At 40.0% G+C, this 16,864-nt stretch overlaps 1 protein-coding gene across 4 annotated transcripts in view; it reads left to right on the plus strand.

The window, feature by feature from the left end:
* MARCHF3 (membrane associated ring-CH-type finger 3) overlaps positions 1–16,864 on the plus strand; it is a 237,121-nt gene that overhangs the window by 155,567 nt on the left and 64,690 nt on the right. For all 4 annotated transcript variants that reach the window (XM_056537307.1, XM_056537308.1, XM_056537309.1 and 1 more), the window contains exon 3: positions 1,092–1,296. In XM_056537307.1, coding sequence (XP_056393282.1) covers positions 1,092–1,296 — 205 coding nt within the window. The remainder of the gene's footprint in view (positions 1–1,091; positions 1,297–16,864) is intronic.

The following is a 16,864-nucleotide window of genomic DNA, read 5'->3' on the forward strand; positions in this document are numbered from 1 at the left end:
GCGTCGGCATGTTCTGTCGGTGCTCTGCTGTCAGTGGAATGTCCGCACGGAAAGTTCCCATGCGGACATTGAACTGTGTGAACATAGCCTCATTCTGACACAATAATACTGAGCATCCGATACAACAATGCTCTAAAGGTCTAGCACAAGACAACACCATTTGGAGTCAACTTTGGAGTCAGCTGCTCGGGTCTGTTATTTATGAGCTAATTCACAATCTGTTAGACCTTATTGATAAGATTTTCTAAGTACAATGATCAAAATAAAGAGTTTTATTTAATTAAAAGTGGATATGTGTATGTTTACAAGTTGTCTAAAGATGCTGAGTTGAAGAAGTATCATGTAAAAAAAAACGTATCCCCTATCCAAAGGATAGGGGATAAGTTTTAGATTGCAGAGGCTCTGAGCGGTGGGCCCCCCATGATCTCCTGATTGGAGCCCAGGCCCTCCTTCCCAGTGGCGCATCATGACCCCTGCCGAAGATTGCCGAACGGCTATATGGAGGGGGCGTGGTGACCCTGCTTCGGGCTGGGGTCGTGACGCGCCACTGTGAAGGAGAGCCAGGGCTCTAAACAGGAGATTGCCGGGGGGGGGGCCCCAGCGCTCAGACCCCCCGTGATCTAAAACTTATCCCTTATCCTTTGGATAGGGGATACATTTTTTTTACATTATTCTTCTCCTTTAAACTTAAGAATAATTTTATCTGTTCGCCAGGAATCCTAGTCCAATGTTGGCAGAGACTGATGAACTAAAATGTGGCATTTTACCAATATGTTCACATATGCCTTCTCCAGTTCAGAGATTCATAGTATACGTGATGACAAGGCATGTCCCCAGACTGTTTCATTCTACCTTTAATCATAATTAACTTTTTGATATTTTTTTTACTAAGTCTATTAACCTGAATTGTTAAGTTCTAGGGGAATGTGCTTTCCATGCTTTATATTCCTGGCAGCAAAAACCTCATTTGTCCCTGGAAATGGTCCAAGACATCATACAAGCATATTCCAATTTGCTTGTATAGAGCAGACACAGATGAATCCTATCTATGATATCAGATTCAACATACAAGTATGTTGTTTATCTTACAGCACTTTCAATGATCGCCCAATGTGCAGGATTTGTCATGAAGGAAGTAACCAAGAAGACCTTCTCTCCCCATGTGAATGTACTGGAACGCTAGGGACAATACACCGCAGCTGCCTAGAGCACTGGCTTTCATCCTCCAACACAAGCTACTGTGAACTCTGTCACTTCAGGTTTTCTGTGGAGCGCAAGCCTAGACCATTAGTAGAGGTAAGTAAATAGTGTGCATTGCCAGACATTCTAATGTTTGTTTCCCAAAAATGCTGGAAACTTTGCTATAAAAAGGACTCTACACTACATTATAAAAATTTGGCGCAATCTTGGACTGTCTTGTCTATGTTTACGCTGCCTTACATTTAGACAGTTTTTGATTATGTCCTCCATTGTATAGTTGTATTGTAAGTTTCAATGCAGTGTTCTTTGCAATAGTGATGTGACCTTCTAGGTTTAAAAAAAGAGTCCCATATGTGGCTTTGCACTTGGTGGATTTGGAAGTAACACATAAAACACATAAACTGTTTACAATATTTGGGTTACAGTATATTTCTCTGCCTCAAGCACTGTAAAGGTTATATACACCTATCAGTGGTGGTGAAAAAGCAAACTGCACCAATGGAGAGATGCTGCAAAGACTGTCTATTGCTCTTGAGGACCTGTCCTGTCCTGCAATACAACCCATTGTGGTAGCACAGTCTTTTTGTGGCACTACATGGAAACTATACATATACTCCCTTGAAATGTTATCTGATCCATGGGTGTTCCATCTGGAAGACCTCTTGTGATCAGCTAATAGTTAAAGGCGTACTCCGCCCCTAAACATCTTATCCCCTATCCAAAGGATAGGGGATAAGATGTTTGATCACGGGGGTCCCGGTGCTGGGGACCCTTCGATCTCGGCTGCGGAACGACATCCAGTGCACGGAGCAAACTTCGCTGTGTGCTAGATTACTAGCGATGCGGGGCGGAGGCTAGTGACCTCACGGCCATGCCCCTTAATGCAAGTCTATGGGAGGGGGCCTGACTGCCGTCACACCCCTCCCATAGACTTGCAATGAGGGGGCGTGGCCGTGAAGTCACAAGCGGGGTGTGGCTGTGACATCGTGAGCCCCTCCCATAGACTTTCATTAAGGGGACGTGGCCATGAAGTCACAAGCGGGGTGTGGCTGTGATGTTACGATCCTCCGTTGCTGCACCCAACGCTCTAAGCAAACGCAGGGACAGGGAGATCGCAGGGCTCCCCAGCAGCAGGACCCCCACAATCAGACATCTTATCCCCTATCATTTGGATGGGGCATAAGATGTCTAGTGGAGGAGTACCCCTTTAAGGAACCCTTTTAACAAAATGATTTTACTGTCCATTGTGGAAAACCTATTAAAAAAGAGTCTAGACAATAACTAATATAACTAATATAACTAATATGTCCTCTTTAATAAGATCTATTTCCTAGTTGTTTATTAAACATAAATATTCACAGTAACACACATTATTTTGGTATCTTGGAAATATTGTTTTATTTTATTTTTTTACAAATCCAGAGTGGTATAACTATGTGTTCTTTGCATTTTACATAGAATTTTCTCACATTTCAAGTACATCATAATTAGTGAACATGTGTTACCATGTTGTCAAGTTAAGGAAAACCTCTTGTTAGCTTAACTGCTCAGCTAAGGGGGGGGGGTTGTTATCTTAGCTGATCACATTGGATGTGGTTTTACCACAAATTATCCATTTTTTTAAAATGTATTTTTAAACAGATTTACCTGCATAATCTATATACCTGCAAAATCATGTAGTCAAAACCATGCGCCAAAGTCGTCCGTGTCCCAGCAGCCCGGTGGACAGTCCATGTGGCCTTACCCTTAATGTTCACTTAGGCAAGCAATTTCATGATCTTATTGTGTATATAGTGTCTTTGCCTGACAAAACTTTTTCACTACCTAGGATACAAAAAGAATAACTCCATTTTGGTATACTGTTTTGCCCATGCTTGATGTTGATAGAAATAGTGGAAAGGAGGCAGTAAATGTCATCTCATCTTTTACTATAGTTCTCTTGTACCCATTCATCACAATTGTATCTATGCTTCTAGGTTCACCTTAGACCTCACACATCCCATTTGATCATCCAAAGTGATTTCATGGAGAATTATGGTTCTTTCAAATGGATTTTGCCAAGTTCCTTGGCTTTATGATTTTTGCATTGAGCTATTTTTAACTCTATTTCCTGATAATAAGGAGGTGGGCGTAGCATTCTTAGCAACACAATTTTTCGTTGTTCCAGTTGACTGCTCTTATAAAAGATACAAAAGGATTCCTTACTATTAAAATGCCGGGAGCTCTCATTTTTATTTCTTGACTACAGACATAATTGAGTTCAAAGACAGAAATATCTATATGCCCTTGTAAAGACTGATATCATGTGCAGATTATTGTACAAGGTTTGACAGCCAGTTTACTATCAAAAGATACTACAGGTTACGGTGCATTCTTAAAGGGTACTCCAGTGCTAAGACATCTTATCCCCTATCCAAAGGATACAGGATAAGATGCCTGATTGCGGGGGTCCTGGCGCTGGGTTACCCCCGTGATCTTGCACGCAGCACCCCGATATAATCAGTCCCTGGGGCGGCGGGGGCGGAGTGTGATGTCACATGGGGCGGGGCTGTGACAGCACAATGCTCCTGCCCCCGAGATCGCCACTGATCAGACCCGGAGCGAACATGCTCTGGGGAGTGATTGAAACGGGGTGGGACCCCCGTGATTAGGCATCTTATCCTCTATCCTTTGGATAGGGGATAAGATGTCTTAGCATTGGAGTACCCCTTTAAGTGGATCACCAACATTTAACACTATGGCTGACATTTATGAAAGGATGTTTAGTGTAGTTGTTTTTCTACACCCCTTTTTTTGTTGGTGGTTTTGACGTACATGCAACAAATTTATCAAGAAGTCTAGAGTTTAGAGGTTTTTCTCACCTCTACTTTAAGATGTTGCAGATTTTCACCTTGCTTTTGCTATTTGCGCAATTTTTTTTAACTTTTTACTAAAGTCACTGTTAATAAATACATGACCACTGTATGGTGAAAAGGATAAATGGTGTACTGCAACACAACATTGTGACGAATGTCTATTTGAAAAGGCACAAAAAAAGGCGCCAAAAAAAAAAAACCTAACTGCACCAAACAAAGACAACAAAACAGCTCTAAAAACAATGATAAATGTCTCCCTATATAATTTTAAGTTTTAACCTGCTTTGCTGGTATATTTCAAAAATTCGTCTTTATTAGAGGCAACGTTCCATTTTTATTATACAGCTCTCCAGTCACCCCGGTTCTTTTCATACAACCATGTTAAAATGGACCTGTGGCCGCTCCTGACCTGTCTGTTTTAGTGCATAGTTGTATTCCATATGAAACAACAATTCTGGAACATTTTCGTATAGCTCTGTGTTGTGTCACGTTTTCTTAATAGAAATGTTTGGGTAAATAGGATTGTTTCAGTCCAGAGGAAGATAGGTGTAGTCCAGCACCAATTAAATGTATTTAAACTTTGTTTAACCCCTTAAAGACCAGGTCCATTTTGGCCTTAAGGACCAGACCAATTTTATTTTAGCATTTTCATTTTTTTCTCCTCGCCTTCTAAAAATCATAACTCTCTTATATTTCCATCCACAGATCCATATGAGGGCTTGTTTTTTGCGTCACCAGTTGTTCTTTGTAATTACATCACTTATTTTACCATAAAATGTACGGCGCAACCAAACAAATATTATGTATGTGGGAAGATTGAAAAGAAAACCGTAATTAAGCCAATTTTGGAAGGTTTGTTTTCACGCTGTAAACTTTCCGGTAAAAATGACATGTTTTCTTTATTCTGTGAGTCGATACGATTAAAATGATACCCATGACATATGCTTTTCTATAATTATACAAAATTAGTATGTTTGAGATTGCCCTATTTTGACCACCTATAACTTTCAAATTTTTCCGTATATCGGTCAGTATGAGGGCTAATTTTTTGTGCCATGATCTGAAGTTTTTATCAGTACCACTTTTGCTTAGGTTTTACCTTTTTCAAAATTTTTTATAATTTTTTTTTTTATAAAATGTGACAAAAAAGCAGCAATTTTGGACTTTAAAAAAAAAAATTTACATTTATTCCATTCACCATACGGGATAATTAACAATATATTTTAATAGTTAAAATTTTTTCGCATGCAGTGATACCAAATATGTGTATTAATTATTTTTTTTATGCTTTTTGGGGGGTAAAATGGGAAAAAAGGACATTTTACTTTTTTATTGGGGGGAGGGATTTTTCATATTTTCTTACTTTTTTACACTTTAATAGTCCCCATAGGGGACTATTTATAGCAATTAGTTGATTGCTAATACTGTTCAGTGCTATGTATAGGACATAGCACTGATCAGTATTATCGGTGATCTTCTGCTCTGGTCTGCACGATCTCAGACTAGAGCAGAAGATCCCGGGAGACAGCTGGAGCCAGGTGAGGGACCTTCGGCTGCCATGCTGGATGATCGGATTCTGTATTGATCACGGCATCTGAGGGGTTAATGGCGAACATTCGCACGATTGTGGATGTCCGCCATTACCGGCGGGTCCCTGGCTGCTAATAGAATCCGGGACCTTCCACGCATGACTGGTGCTCTCGGTCATGGCGGCGCGTAAATGTACGTCATGGTGCGTTAAAGGAGTAGTCCAGTGGTGAACCCAGTGGTGAACAACTTATCCCCTATCCTAAGGATAGGGGATAAGTTTGAGATCACAGGGGGTCCGACCGCTGGGGCCCCCTGCGATCTCCTGTACGGAGCCCCGACAGCCCGCGGGAAGGGGGCGTGTCGACCTCCGCACGGAGGGGCGGCCGACACGCCCCCTCAATACAACTCTATGGCAGAGCCGAAGCGCTGCCTTCGGCAATCTCCGGCTCTGCCATAGAGATGTATTGAGGGGGCGTGTTGGCCGCCGCTTCGTGTGGAGGTCGACACCCGCTATCTGGCCGGAGAGCCTGGACCCCGTACAGAGAGATCGCAGGGGGCCCCAGCGGTCGGACCCCCGCGATCTCAAACTTATCCCCTATCCTTAGGATAGGGGATAAGTTTTTCACCTCTGGACTACCCCTTTAAGTACCACGGCACCATGACGTACATTTACGTCCATTGTCGTTAAGCGGTAAAACATTATTTTGAAATAGTCTCCAGAGTTCTGACATTTTTGAGTCTATGAGACCCTTTTCTATAGACAGATGGAGAGTAATGGTGGAGAAAACTGCTTTTTAAGATATTTCATTAAATTATTTAGATTATAACATTTTATGTGTACTAGTTGAATAAAAAACTTCTTTTGTTTTTTATTTAAAAGCACTTATCCCTACGAGACATGGAGATCTCCTATTCTCTCCCAAAAATCCTTTTTTTCTACATAAATCCAATTCTTGCTTTAAGGCCCGCCAGAAACGTACTCCAATTTTACTTTCCATAAGCTTCATGACTGATTGAGATCTTCCTATATCTGTCCCATGTTCCTCTAAGAGATGCAGACAAGGAGCTGAAATTAGAATGTAGATTCTGTGTCTGTTCCTTGGATGTGGAGGAATTTGCCAGATTAAAGTTCAGACCGACTAAATCACATCATTATAATTGTTTTTTATCCTGCTTGTCTTGATTATTCATGTCAACTGGCTTTTCTGCTGGAAAAGATAACAGTTCAATCTTAAATTGAACGTCTTGGAAATTAACTCATTCAGCGCTGTAAAGATTCGTCATGAGCCTCTGGTTCATTATGCTGGGGACCAGATCAAACCCGCTATTGATCAGTATATAAACAGCTCCTATATCACCTGCAGCAGGATGACATTTGATACAGCTCCTTGCTTATTTCTTCCAGTTTACTAGTCTTTAGGGGGGGAGAGAATGCTTTATTATAAGACTACATTTTTATCTGTTTCCTACAGCTAATGTTTTCACATAATGTCAAGCTGCACTGCAAAAGTCTTAAGTCTTTTTTGACCTTTATGTAAATGCATTGGGAGAATTATTTCGGAAGGCAAAAACCCAGAAAAAGGGCGATCAAAGGTCTGTGAATTGTTAAAGATCTATTGAGAACAAAATGGATAATTATACTTTTAATTATTCTCTGCTAATGAAGTTATAATACCAAATGTGACACGGAGCATGGAATAGCGAACCCCTTTATTGATGAGTGTGCCCGCTTCTTGTCACCTTGGGCATCTTATGTCCCTGTGTGTCAATCTATAAATACAATAGATTGAACTTACTGATACAGGAACATATTAACATCAAATGTATTTGGTCTCTAGATCATGGTCAGTGTTTCTGTCTTATAAATTGAGATTATAAAGTACCATAAGTATATTTAAAAATATGTAGCTATGCTTTGCCAAAGCTGTTAATGTAACAACTTCCTGACAATGATGTCATACCCTATGACATTAATACAACTAGCTGGAACAAACAATATCAAAGGCATTTTGGATTTAATTACCGTACATGTCAGTGTGTCTAAACTATACAGTAGTACATGACTTTTCATGAAATACTGTCAGCTAGCAATATATAGGCCCACAGGGGAGAAGGTCAATTCCCAATGGGCCCCTAACTTATGTCTTGTGTCAGTCTAGCGGTGGGCCCATCTTTTACCCTTAACCCCCCTCCTGAACTCACAGTGATGCCAGTGGCGCTCCCTTAGTCACCCAAACGTACCACAACACATTGGTTCATTATATGGTAAAATAAAAGATATTATTTAAGTGGTCCTGCAAACAACAAGCCTCCATATGGATCTGGTGATAGCAAAGTAAAATATGCTTTGAAGGAGGACAGTACAATTGTCTTCAAAATTTAAGGTTAACCCCTTACCACACCTTGATAACAGTAAAACAGGAGACTTGCATAACATGGGCATCACAACCTACCTCACAGGAACCTACTTATAGTCCTCCTAGAAATAGAAACCCTGCATGCTCTGCCTACAAAATCTTAAACATTATTTTAACCCAACATAAACTGACCATAGGAGTAAATTAGAACAGTAACCAGTTCTTTTTTTTTTTTTTTTACTTACAGACATATTGCCAATTTTCTATTTTATTGTGGTGGCCATTTTTGCATAAGTGACAATTATTTCTTTTAGAAATTGATAGTAAAACTGTCAACATGTCAGAAGCTAGAGCTGTAAAAATATATCCTACATTGTGAACAAGAGTGATCCTAACTACCCCCATGACAAGTAGCTCCAATACTGACGACAGGGGGCCAGTAGGCAGAGCAGAAAGCATAGATAAGACAAGCCCACAGCGCAGATTGTGGAAAGTCCATGTTGCTGTTTAGAAGAAAATTTTATAATCACTGTAAATAGAAAAAATATTATTTGCCAGTCCTGCACTATGGTACTTTCTCTATATAACTGAAGGTTCAATTTAACCCCTTAAATGGGCACTCTCATTAAAACTAAATTTTGCTATTGCACTCCTTATGGTAAATAAAAAAGATTTCTAATATACTTTGGTTAAAAAAAAAGAAGTTTTCTATGTTTTATTTGTGCTTAAAAAAGCTCAAGAGCACATTTTCCCCCATCTTATACACAGACTTAGGACCGAAGCCCAAACACAGCAAGTGCAGCCTGGAATGCTGAGGGGGGGGGGGGTGTCCAGCCTCATCCAATCATAGTTCCTCTCACACTTAACTGCCATATGCTGTTGGTTGGACACCCCCCCCCCCCCCCCCTCAGCCCTCCAGGCTGCATTTTCTGTATTTTGACCTCGGTCCTAAGTCTGTGTATAAGATGGGGGGAAATGTGCTCTTGAGCTTTTTTAAGCACAAATAAAACATAGAAAATATTAGAAAGATTTCTTATTTACCATAAGGAGTGCAATAGCAAAAATTAATTTTAATGAGAGTTACGCTTTTAATGACCAGGCCTATTTTAGCATTAGGGACCAAACAATTGAATAATTTTTTTTATTGTGGACTTCCAAGAGCCTTCAACTTTCCAACTATTTAAAGGGGTACTCCACTGGAAAACATTTTCTTTTAAATCAACTGGTGGCAGAAAGTTAAACAGATTTGTAAATTACTTCTATATAAAAATCCCAATCCTTCCAGTACTTATCAGCCGCTGTAAAATACACAGGAAGTTCTTTTCTTTTTGAATTTCCTTTCTGCCTGACCACAGTGCTCTCAGCTGACACCTCTGCCCATTTTTAGGAACTGTCCAGAGTAGGAGCAAATCCCCATAGCAAACCTCTCCTGCTCTGGACAGTTCCTGACATGGACATAGGTGTCAGCAGAGAGCACTTGTGGTCAGGCAGAAAGGAAATTCAAAAAGAAAAGAACTTCCTGTGTATTTTACAGCGGCTGATAAGTACTGGAAGGATTGGGATTTTTTAATAGACGTAATTTACAAATCTGTTTAACTTTCTGGCCCCAGTTGATTTAAAAGAAAATGTTTTTCAGTGGAGTACCCCTTTAATATTTTCATCATGAGCTTGTTTTTGCAGGATGAGTTTGATCACTGATATATTTTGGTATACTCAATATACCAAAGCATTATTGCCCATCAGTATAAACCTGACAGGCAACCTATTAGGCCGAGCCTCTGGCACCTGCTCCTTTGCCAGATGTGCATGTAATAACTAGCTTGCACAGATGAGGAGCATTTACATAAATCTGCATTAACAAAACCTGGAGGAATTATTCTCAAGTGTAATTAATTTAGACTTTGTTCACACTTCTGTCAGAGGTTCAGTTGCAGATTCTGTCAGGTTTGACAGTAAAAATGTTCTCATCAAAATGACAGAAACCATGATACAACTCAACAGACCCAATTATAGGTAATCTATTGGGCACCAGTGTGAACATAAGCCTAGTTTTAGTGTTATAAAAAATGCAGTCTAAAAAAAGGTTTGAAGACTAACGGACTTCTAAAGTCCTACGACACAATATACCAGATTACTATGGTACAGATTTGCTGTTTAATAAAAGGCAAGGTATAGCAGAGGAGGTTGATGTATATTAGTGATAGAATCATAGGAAATTAGGTATAGTGAATAACATCATGCTGCGGTTTGGGACTCTACCCATCAATATAGAGAACTGTTATCTAACTTCTAGTTTGTTTAGGAAAATTGCATGTGATTATGCCTAGTTTACTACTATGGAAGCAACTTGTGCTTATATGAATATGTCAGATCCTAATAAACTGACTGTATTAGGTCTGAGCAGGTTTTCTCTAAAAAAAAAAATTAAAAAAATGAGTGACACTCAGCAGGGTGCAGGTATCTCTACGTTAATACACCACTAGGGAAAATATTGGTAATAAATGGAATATATTATTGTGATATAAGCTTCTTGTGTCACAACACACATTATTCCACCAGGGAAATGGTTGGTTAAAAACTGTATGTTAGATGAGATCCGCCAAGTGACCCTTTAGCTTTGCTGATACATACGGTACCTTTTATGTGACTCTCGGAGCGACATCCCATGGTGCTGGAACAGACTCTGTTAGTAAATAAAACATTACCCAGCTCTGCTGATGAAAGCTTCTCATAAAATGCATAAAACGTTCTATTCCCTGGTGGGATTTCTTTTTTCTTTTACAAGTATAAAAATACATTTTTTAGAATTTAGCACATCAGCTAAATGCTAGGCAGGGAATAGAAATTCAGTTACATGTGAAATATTTGTACATTCTAGGAATGGTCTGTTAATATGGTCACTTTTTATTTTCCTACTGATCCTATGAGATCTGTTGAATGGATAAAAGTGTACGTGAAACTGCTGAAGATCCTTTTTTTTCTTCTGTAAATTGAAATGCCATCTGTGCTTCTTGCAAGTATTAAACTTTATGATGACATACGTGTAATACATGTTATTCTAGTACAGTCAGTGAAAATACTGATTGTAGAAATGGTTCAATGGGCGTTGGTAGTAAAAATGGAAGATTGCGGTACCCTCTCTCCTCACACCACTTAATGCGTTTTCTCCTGTAAAATCAAATAAATATATCTAAGTAGACAATTCATAGCTATATCCGTTTCTAGAAAAGCTAGACTGTAAACAAGATGGCCTTCATTACAGCTCCAAGTATGGTTGTCAATCAGATTGACGTTCAGGGGTATTTACAAGCTAAGTGGCATACTGTACCATGATAAATCCATACTGGTGCACCTTACAAATCACTTGTGTACAGTTTTGGGCACCAGTGTACAAGAAAGATATAGTGAAGCTGGAGAGGTTTGAAAGATGGGCAACCAGATTATTGTCTGGGGGAAACCAGTCACTGCCTATCACCTGCCCAATACCTATACATCTATGCAGTCAAGCAGACTGGTGGCAGCACTATGCTGTAATAGGTCGTTTGTTTGTTTTTTCTCCAAATTGCCATAAATCCCAGATTGGTAGAGTTCTGAAGTGATGCTGCACATAAAATCTTTGGACCTCAACGACAGTGACTATTGGGTTCTTGGTCACCTCTGATACAATAAAAAATACTGGATCAAATAAACCTTTTTTAGAATTAATAATTGTAATATTTTTATATTTGTAAAAGTCAACCCTTTATAAACTCTTCACCGTGACAACTTCCTCTCTCATAGTCTCAATGCTCTTACAATAAAGAATCCCCTTCTGTGTTGGTATGGAAACCTTCTTCAAGACATCATAGGGTATATAGAATATAGAATTATGATATGTAAAGCAGTAATTCTCAACTAGGTTGCCACAAACCTTTCTGTCCCATTGAACCTGGTTAAGATTTTGAAGAAAGACAGCAAAAGCAAGAGCGGTCTCCAGAAAATTGATCTGAGATTTTAGATGGAAATGAATCAGTTAAATACAATTGATGAGAGTTGAACAGTCATGGTAGTATGAGGGACATATGCCAGCACATTGTACAGAACGGGGTGAGGTCTCCCTGCCTTCCCTGCATCATAAACATGGCCTAGATTGATCAACCTGACACTTCTTTACACAATAAAAGCTTCAGAACATAAATAATCCGTCTCAAAAGTTAGTTAGTTATGCAGTGACCTTCCGTATGACTTCTTTCCCTAGTGCAGAAGATTATATGTCTACACAACCCTGTACATATAAAGCTTCACTGAGAGGGTTCATGGCATCCTGGAAATCCAATACCAAAAAGTTATTGCATCAAATACGGTAATATTTACTCTTATGCGTAAGATTAGTAAGTGAACAGAAGTTCCTTAAAGTGGTACTCTGGTAAAAAACGTTTTGGTTTTTTTTAAATCAACTGGTGCCAGAAAGTTAAACAGATTTGTAAATTACTTATATTAAAAAATCTTAATCCTTCCAGTACTTATATGCTGCTGAATACTACAGAAGAAATTATTTTCTTCTTGGAACACAGAGCTCTCTGTTGACATCACGAGCACAGTGCTCTCTGCTGACATCTCTGTCCATTTTAAGAACTGACCAGAGCGGCATATGTTTGCTATGGGGATTTTCTCCTACTCAGGACAGTTCCTAAAATGGACAGAGGTGTCAGCAGAGAGCTCTGTGTTCCAAAAAGAAAACAATTTCTTCTGTAGTATTCAGCAGCTAATAAGTACTGGAAGGATTAAGATTTTTTTTAATAGAAGTAATTTACAAATCGGTTTAACTTTCTGGCGCCAGTTGATTTGAAAAAAAAAAAAAAGTTTTCCACCGGAGTACCCCTTTAAAAATGGTCTGTTCACATATACAGTATTCTGCACAGATTTGATTGTAAACTGAACACAGCTTGAAATCCTGCGCATCAAATCTGCGCAGAATATCGTACGTGTGAATAGACCCTAAAGCACAGAAACCATGAAAATGATTTTGATGAGCTAGAAAGATGGAGAAAATAATATATAATACAATTATATTTTTCCAAAGTATTAATGGGGCAAAATGTTTTTAGGTTAAAGGCTCTGATTGTGGTAAGTGTGTGTTCAATTTGGTACTTATCATGCACACATTCTAATCTGCAAATTTACCTGAAGTAGTTCACATTTTTTTCGAATTGCCATGTGAAAAACTTTACATACTGTGAAATGCTGGCAAGGGACCTTTTACATGGACCATTTATCGAGTTAATGAGCATTCCTAGGAACGCTTGTCCCCAATGATTGGCCTGTGTAAAAGGACCAGTGATCAGCTGACGTATGAGCAAGAGCTTGTTTATCAGCTGATTGGATCTTTTGTTCGGTCAATAAAATCCTCATTATCAGCCGTAAATGTTCTTCTGACAATGATGAAGTTTAGGGCCGTGTTATATATCGAGCTGTGTAAAGGCTGAGATAACAAATGCCGATCACAGGGATCAGAGCTCTTTATCCTCCCACCCATCAGCCCATCTAACTTAGCATTAAAGGGGTACTCCGCTGCTCCGTGTTTGGAACAAACTGTTCTGAACGCTGGATCTGGCGCCGGGAGCTCATGATGCCATAGCCCCGCCCCCTCATGCCGTCACACCCCACCCCCTCAATACAAGTCTATGGGAGGGGGCGTGACAACCGTCACGCCCCCTCCCATAGACTTGCATTGAGGGGGTGGGGCGTGATGTCATGTTGTCATGCGTGATTCTCATGTTGTCATCATCTTAAAATACTTGTAATCCATTGCGATTGTTTTTACACTTGAAAAATGTGAAATTATAACCTAGTCAAAGAATCACCTATTATACTAGCACAGCACTCTGTGACATCACCGTCCAGTGAAAAACCTATGCTGTGGAAATGCTATGTGACATCACTGTACTGGTACCATGAAATCACCACCCATTCTTACACCAATATGCTTAATATACAGTTCTAATTTGGTGTTACTTCATTGGGTTGTTTTTAACCCCTGAAAGTCCAGTGGTGAGTATAGTCTACTATTTCTTTTTTCTCAATAATATAAACTCAGTAGAGTAACACATTTCCAGAGTCTGATAACAGCTCCATCCCGGCCCTGCAGGGATGTAGCTACCAGATTTGCAGGCATATAAGCTGCTATGGGGGGACATTGGGCTTTAGAAGCTCACCTTTTGTGTTAGAGGAGCAGTAACATGTTGCCAGAAGATGGTAGGTGAGGGTAAGGATATTTTCAAAAGGGTGAAACCCATACGGTAATTGACATGGAAACTGCATTGGTTTCCATGTCAAAAACCATGCTGTGTCACTTCACTGAGAGACAGGAACCATATGAAAAAGAAGTGACATGTCACTTCTTTTTTACTCCATAAAGCTCTGAAGCTCCCATTTCAATCAATAGTGCTTCAGGGCTGTCCTCCACTATGCCGGCCACGGTTCAGAGAAAGGGTACTGTTCAACAGGGGTGCAGTTTTTTTACCATGTTAACATATCTTAAGAGTGCAGGAGAAAGATCTACAACCGTGCAGTGTCTCGTTCATCTAATAGCCTGTTTGCTAATAGGTATTATATATATTTTGTTTTTTGCTAATAGGTATTATTATTCTGAATTATTTCATATGGGACAAGAATCAGAAAATGTGTAGTATATGGGGCCATCATTTGAAAGGGGATGAATTTTTCTTGAAATTGGAAATGGCTTGTGGGATCGCTAGAAATTTCTGTAACCATAGCAAAAACATTAGGGTTATGGAACGGGAAGATTTATCAAGGCTGATAAGGAACCTATGTTGGCAGTTAATTACTCTTAACTCGTACCAGTAATGTTAACTTGTCCTTGACAATATACTATTGGAATTATAACATTCTTTAGACACGATCTACAATCTCCTCAGTACTGGTTGAACATTGTAAGTTTGCTACTATCAGATTTATTTCTTTGCTGCTATAGGAGATTGCAACCCATTAATCAGCAGTGTGCAGACGACCCTCAGGGCTAAGGAAAGCTTAATGGAGTCTCTTAGCTGGATGGGTCTTACTGACCCTTAAGTAGAAGCCATTTTATTTTGTTCTTAAGGCACTTCTAGTTGACACCTAGCGTTGGCGATCTTAAGATGTTAGGTTTATGAACACTCGTCTTACTGTTCTTTATTACACAACTTAATAAAGAAGTTGTAGTGAGAAAAATCCAATGTTCCCAGAGTAAAGTTTTAGCTTTCGTTTAACTGCTAAGATATATATTTTATTTGGCATGGCCCCTGAATATTATTAGAAAACAAAATGTTTTCAATTTTAAAAAGCTGTTGTTCTACATATTTTAGCTTCAGAAGGATGTGAATGAAAGGAATCCTTTGCACCTTAAAGGGGTATTCCAGGTAATTATGTGTGTGTGTGTATATTTATATATATATATATATATATATATATATATATATATATATATATATACACTGCTCAAAAAAATTAAGGGAACACTTAAACAACACAATGCAACTCCAAGTCAATCACACTTCTGTGAAATCACACTGTCCACTCAGGAAGCAACATTGATTGACCATCAATTTCACATGCTGTTGTGCAAATGGACCAGACAACAGGTGGAAATTATAGGCCATTAGCAAGACACCCCCAATAAAAGAGTGGTTCTGCATGTGGTGACCACAGACCACTTCTCAGTTCCTATGCTTCCTGGCTGATGTTTTAGTTATTTTTGAATGCTGACAGTGCTTTCACTCTAGTGGTAGCATGAGACAGAGTCTACAACCCACACAAGTGGCTCAATGCAAGCTATGGAAAGAAGGTTTGCTGTGTCTGTTAGCGTAGCATCCAGAAAATGGAGGCACTACCAGGAGACAGGCCAGTACATCAGGAGACATGGAGGAGGCCGTAGGAGGACAACAACCCAGCAGCAGGACCACTATCTCCGCCTTTGTGCAAGGAGGAGCAGGAGGAGCACTTCCAGAGCCCTGCAAAATAACCTCCAGCAGGCCACTAATGTGCATTTTTAAACTCAAACGATCAGAAACAGACTCCATGAGGGTGGTATGAGGGCCCGATGTCCACAGGTGGGGGTTGTGCTAACAGCCCAACTCCATGCAAGACGTTTGGCATTTGCCAGAGAACACCAAGATTGGCATATTTGCCACTGGTGCCCTGTGCTCTGCTCTTCACAGATGACAGCAGGTTCACACTGAGCACATGTGACAGACGTCACAGAGTCTGGAGACTCCGTGGAGAATGTTCTGCTGCCTGCAACATCCTCCAGCATGACCGGTTTGGCGGTGGGTCAGTAATGGTGTGGGGTGGCATTTCTTTGGAGGGCCGCACAGCCCTCCATGTGCTTGCCAGAGGTAGCCTGCCTACCATTAGGTACCGAGATGAGATCCTCAGACCCCTTGTGAGACCATATGCTGGTGCGGTTGGCCCTGGGTTCCTCCTAATGCAAGACAATGCTAGACCTCATGTGGCTGGAGTGTGTCAGCAGTTCCTGCAAGAAGATGGCATTGATGCTATGGACTGGCCTGTCCGTTCCCCAGACCTGAATCCAATTGAGCACATCTGGGGCATCATGTCTCGTTATATCCACCAATGCCACCTCATCAGGAGAATGCCCAGGCATTGTAGGGAGGTCATACAGGCACGTGGAGGCCACACACACTACTGAGGCTCATTTGACCGGTTTTAAGGACATTACATCAAAGTTGAATCAGCCTGTAGTATGGTTTTCCACTTTGATTTTGATTTAGACTCCATATCCAGACCTCAGAGGGTTGATAAATTTGATTTCCATTGATAATTTTGATGTGAGCATATTCAACATTCAGTGTGATTTTGTTGTCTGCATATTCAACTATGTAAAGACGAAAGTATTTCAAATGATTAGTTCATTCATTCATTCAG

This window comes from Hyla sarda, chromosome 1, assembly GCF_029499605.1.
Source record: "Hyla sarda isolate aHylSar1 chromosome 1, aHylSar1.hap1, whole genome shotgun sequence".
Lineage (NCBI taxonomy): Eukaryota > Metazoa > Chordata > Amphibia > Anura > Hylidae > Hyla > Hyla sarda.